General features: G+C 54.7%; 1 protein-coding gene across 1 annotated transcript in view; it reads right to left on the reverse strand.

The window, feature by feature from the left end:
• Positions 1-5139, reverse strand: part of SH3PXD2B (SH3 and PX domains 2B) — a 29591-nt gene that overhangs the window by 23451 nt on the left and 1001 nt on the right. The window contains exons 2-3 of the mRNA XM_057385561.1: positions 5048-5124; positions 2521-2612 (exon numbers count right to left, since the gene is read on the reverse strand). Coding sequence (XP_057241544.1) covers positions 2521-2612; positions 5048-5124 — 169 coding nt within the window. The remainder of the gene's footprint in view (positions 1-2520; positions 2613-5047; positions 5125-5139) is intronic.

Genomic DNA, 5139 nt, shown 5'->3' on the forward strand with positions numbered 1-5139 from the left:
TCACGGCCTGGCTCCCTTTCAGATTCCCGGAGCACAGTATTTATCTGCTGGCTGAAGGATGACATCCGGCCAAACCCCAGACACGCCATCACGTCTGATCCAGCCCAGCCGTCTATCACGGCTCCCATCTCGTTATTGCTGAGCTGGCAGCATTCCAGGCCTCGGGAATGGGCTCCCAAYCCCTCCAGAGGAGACAGTCAAGGACTTTTATTAATTAGCATTTTGAAGTGGAGCTAATAAATGCCCCTCTGGCATTCGGAATGGGACGGGGAACGCAACTGGGATGTCCTTGGGATGCTGTAGGGTTTGGCTAAGGGATGAGAGGCACCCACTGAGTCTTTTTGTGTGGTGCAGGGTTGAATCTCCTCCCTGGAGAGGAGAAGGAGGGAAGCAGTGTGTGCTCCATGGAGAGGAGCAGGAGGGAAGCAGTGTGTGCTCCATGGAGAGGAGCAGGAGAGAAGCAGGGTATTCTCCAAGGAGAGGAGCAGGCAGGGACACACCACGGCCACCACGGGGTTCAGCTTTGCCCACTCGCCCACCCAGCCCTGCAGTGGCCAAAACTCACCAGCTCACACAATTTCGCACCCTGTGGAGAGTCCCTGAGGATGGACCCCACCCCACAAAAACACATTTGGGATTGAGCTCTGGGCCAACCCCTCGTCTCTTGGAGCCAGAGCAGGGAGGTGACAAGGGACTGGCACTGATGGCTGCAGGGACAGTGGGCTGGCAGCTCTACAGGGCACAGGGTGCCCCCTCAGCACCCACAGGTCTCCCCCCTCACCTCAATGCTCTGCCCRCCCTGCCTGCTTTGGGTTCAGCCTCGGAGATAAAACAAAGGTGAGGGGAGGAGGGGCAAGACTGAAACTGCCCCTCCACCCAGCATGGCTGAAGGTCCCTCAGCTGCAGGAGGGTTCAGGAGCTGATTCCTACTGCAGAGCAGCTCATCCCCCTCAAAACCCACACACAGGCAGTGCCCCAATCCCCAAAAAAAGCCCCACTGCCACGATACCCCCTCTCTGATGTCCTTGCAACTCATCTTGTCCTGGTGTCCCTCGGTCACCCCTGAGCTGAGACTTCCTTGGAGGATGACCTTCCCTGGGGAATGACCATCCCTGAGGGATGACCTTCCCTGGGAATGACCTCTCCTGGGGAATGACCTCTCCTGGGGATGACCATCCCTGCGGGATGACCTTCCGTGAGGATGACCTCTCCTGGAGGATGATCACCCCTGGGAATGACCTCTCCTTGGGATGACCTTCCCTGGGAATGACCTCTCCTGGGGAATGACCTCTCCTGGGAATGATCCACAGGGCAGCAGGTGAAGTGCTGAGCTGTAGCTGGGCAGGAGGGATGAGAGCACCAGCGACAGCCAGCAATTAGTTAATGGGATCTGGGGCACTCAGAGCAATCTCATCAGTGCCCACGAGCTGAAGGAGAAATGATGACAGGCCAAGCCTGCAGAAATAGGAGCCAGAGGAGGAAGGAAGGGATGGGGGAAGGGGGAATTGACAGAGGGAACGAAAAGAAGCAAAAACCCAGGGAGAAGATGCAGTCCACAGCAGCACAATGCTGAGCTGGAACCTGACAGGCTGAGCCGCTGCTCAGAGGAGGAAAACAAAATCCCTTTCTCTGCCTCCACACCCTTCCAGTAGAGAATGGTGTCAAATCAATGGATTGCCCTTCTCCTGACAATTAATCAGCCCCCCTGCACTGCTCAGGCTCTGCTGGAGCTCTGTCACACACAGCAGGGAAAGGGAAAGGGAGGGAGGCGGCTGCTGGGATTGATGCTGCTCGTGATCAGCAGGAGATGGGTGGCTCCTGGCCAGAGCAGCTCATAGTCACAAGACTCAGAACCACATGGATTGCATAAAGCACATAGGATTCCCTGCAAACCTTCCTGGGTTTGCATGGAAGAGCTCTGGGGTTGTAATGGATGGGATATGGATGGGGGAAAGCGCCCCTCCAACCTGGCAGAGGTTGTTGCAAATGTAGGAAATGAGGCTTTTCAGGCTGATCGGGTTCCTGAGGCTGGAATTTGGGAAGGGGCTCAGAAGCAGCACTTCATGGGGTCCCACAGGAGTGTTTCCACTTCCCCACTGGAGGAAGAGGTGTCCACACTGAGCTGCACAGCCTCTCCAGGAAAGGGTCCAAATCCCAACCTGTGACCTGTGAGGGGACTGATGAGCACCAGAGCTGTGGCTATCAGCGAGTTCAAGGCAGTGTGTGCCTTATCACCACCCCAGTTTGTGTCCCATCCCCATCCTGTTTGCGCCCATCCCAGTCTGTTCCGTCCCCATCCCAGTCTGTGTCCCATCACTGCCACGGTTTGTGTCCCATCATGGCCCCAGTTTGTGCCCCATCCCCACCCAGTTTGTGCCCCATCCCCACCCAGTTTGTGCCCCATCCCCATCCCAGTTTGTTCCCCATCCCAGTTTCTGCACCATCCCCACCCAGTTTGTGCCCCATCTACGCCCCAATTTGTTCCCCATCCCCAGCAGTTGCAGCCCCCTCCCCACTCACTCTTTGGGGGGTGTCAGGTCGTCGGGCCGTGTCTCGAAGAACTGCAGCACCTCCTCGCACTGGGAGATGTAGGGAGGCAGCTGGATCAGAGCCTGGGGAGGGAACAGGGACAGCGGTGATGGAAACACCCAAACTGTGCCAGGAGAGCGGTGGGGATGGTCCTGGCAGTGCAGGGACCTGGGCACAGCACCCATGGGGCTCCTGCCAGAGAGTGAGACCCAGAGAGCCCCAATTYCCACCCAGCACCCTGCCCTGGCTTGTGGATAAACTGCAGAAATGGGGAGACATCTCAGGCTCCTCTTCCTCTCCTCACCATTSCTGGGGCTGTTTGAAGTCTCACTGAGCAACTCCCTGCTTTACCAGCTGCTCTGATTCCTCTCTTCCTGCACTTTGCCTTAAATTGTCTCATTTTTCAGTACAACAGAGCCCTTCAGCAGGAACACTGCTGTGAGAGCAAAGGCTCCTTCCCTTGCTCCTTTTCCCTGCTGCCACCCCAAACCTCCCCCATCCTCTTTGCAGGGCTCTCTCAGACAGCAAAGATGCCCAACTTCCCTCACTGGAAATACCGATAAAGCAAAATCTTCCTTACACAGCTTGCTCCTGCCAATTCCTTGCTCATTTGGCATCTCTGCAGCCTCTGGGCAGTCCCACACCCAGCCCAGCTCAGCTGCTTTCCGGGTAAGGGAAAGGGAGAGCTGGGAATTCCTGGGTGATGCATTAACGGGAGGAGCAGAGCGCAGCTCCCTAAGAGGGTCACAGAACATCAGCCATTACGTCCCAGTTGTTAAGTCAAATGGGTTCATTACATTTTATGCCGCTAATGGCATCGTTCTGTAAGAGGCAGCTGCAGCACGTGATCACCCAGGGACGTTTTCCTGCCCAAAATCGGATTTACAGCCGTGTCTGTCTGTGCAGCTGACACAGGGCAGTGGCTCAGGGGACAAAGGGCCAAGAAACATCAGCTTCCTCATGACAGCTCCGAGCACACCCTGGACCACATCTCCATCTCTCTGTCCTTGTACCACATCTCCATCTCTCTGTCCTTGTACCACATCTCCATCTCTCTGTCCTTGTACCACATCTCTATCTGTGCTGTGAGCACACCTCATATCCCACCTCCATCTCTGCTCTGAGCAAACCCTGGGCCACATCTCCATCTCTCTGTCCCTGCACCATGTCTCCATCCCTCTGTCCTTGTACCACATCTCCATCTCTACTCTTGAGCACACCCTGGACCAAATCTGTATCCCTCTGTCCTTGTACCACATCCCCATCCCTCTAATCTTGTACTACATCTCCATCACCGCCCTGAGCACACCCTGTATCACATCCCCATCCCCCTGACCTCATACCACATCCCCATCCCTCTGGTCCTTGTACCACATCTCCATCTCTGCTCTGAGCACATCCTGGACCACATTTGCATCCCTTTGACCTTGTACCACATCCCCATCCCTCTGTCCTTGTACCACAATCTCCATCCCTCTGCTCTGATCAAATCTTGTAGCACATCTCCATCACTGCTCTGAGCACACCTCATATCTCATCCCCATCCCTCTGACCCTGTCCCACATCTCCATCACTGCCCTGTGCACACCTCATATCCCATCTCCATCCCTCTGACCTCATCCCACATCCCCATCCCTCTGCCCCCGCCTGCCCTCCTGGCCCGCAGTGTTTCCAYCTGCAGCCCCTCTGCAGAGCTGTCAGGATGCATTTCCTGATTCACCCCCATCCCTGTAGTTGTTATTCCAGCCACGATGTCCCAGCCACGCCTCTGGCTGAGGCCCAAACCCACAGCCCCTCCCACCTCACAAAGGCACTGCCATCTCCCTCACTTCAGGGATGGGATGGGCATTTTACCCCATTTTTATTTTACCATTTCCCCATCTTCTCCTGTGGGTTTTACAGCCTTTGTGTACATTTCCAGCAACATTCAGATTGGATTCTGGAGGCTYCAGTCCTACTGTGGCTGCTGCAAGTACTCCTGCATGTCTTTGACATCATCAGATGTGACACACTTGATTTGATTGGTGTGAAAATAATTTCTCGTAGACTTTTGTTTCCCTTGCCAAAAAAAATCTGCCCTAAAAATWATAATTTCCCTTCTGCTTAAGCCCAGTTTTTATATCTTTCAAGAGCACGGAGCAAATTACCTCAGCCTTCTCTCTGCTCCAATAATTTTCTGCAGGTCCAAATCATCTTACCCTGTGCAAGTAACTGGTTGATGTAACCAGTAACAGGAGTTTGCATCCCAGTTTGGAACCATTCCACCAAGAAAGTGCTGTCTTTTCCCAATAGATGGGAAAGGAAAGTCTCCCTGGGGAGCTGAGTCCTTCAAACCAAGTCCTGCATGCAAATGAGGAGCGAAAAGCGAATCCGTGGATGGGTTTTAATCAAAAAAAGGGATTGATAGGAAGGGCTAAGCCCACTCCCTGTGCTCCCAGCATTGTGCTGGGCTATCAGCCCAAGGGATTGAGCTGGATCAAGCTGGGATTGCCCTCAGTGGTGTTGCAGCCCCCCTTACCTTGCAGTACTCRTCAATGGGGATCAGGCGCTTGACCGCCACGTCGCGGATGTGGCTCCGGCGGAACAGGATCTTCCCTGAAACAGGAGAGG

Source organism: Malurus melanocephalus, unplaced genomic scaffold (genome assembly GCF_030028575.1).
Source record: "Malurus melanocephalus ecotype Western Australia unplaced genomic scaffold, MMel_1.1 scaffold_843, whole genome shotgun sequence".
Taxonomy (NCBI): Eukaryota; Metazoa; Chordata; class Aves; order Passeriformes; family Maluridae; genus Malurus; species Malurus melanocephalus.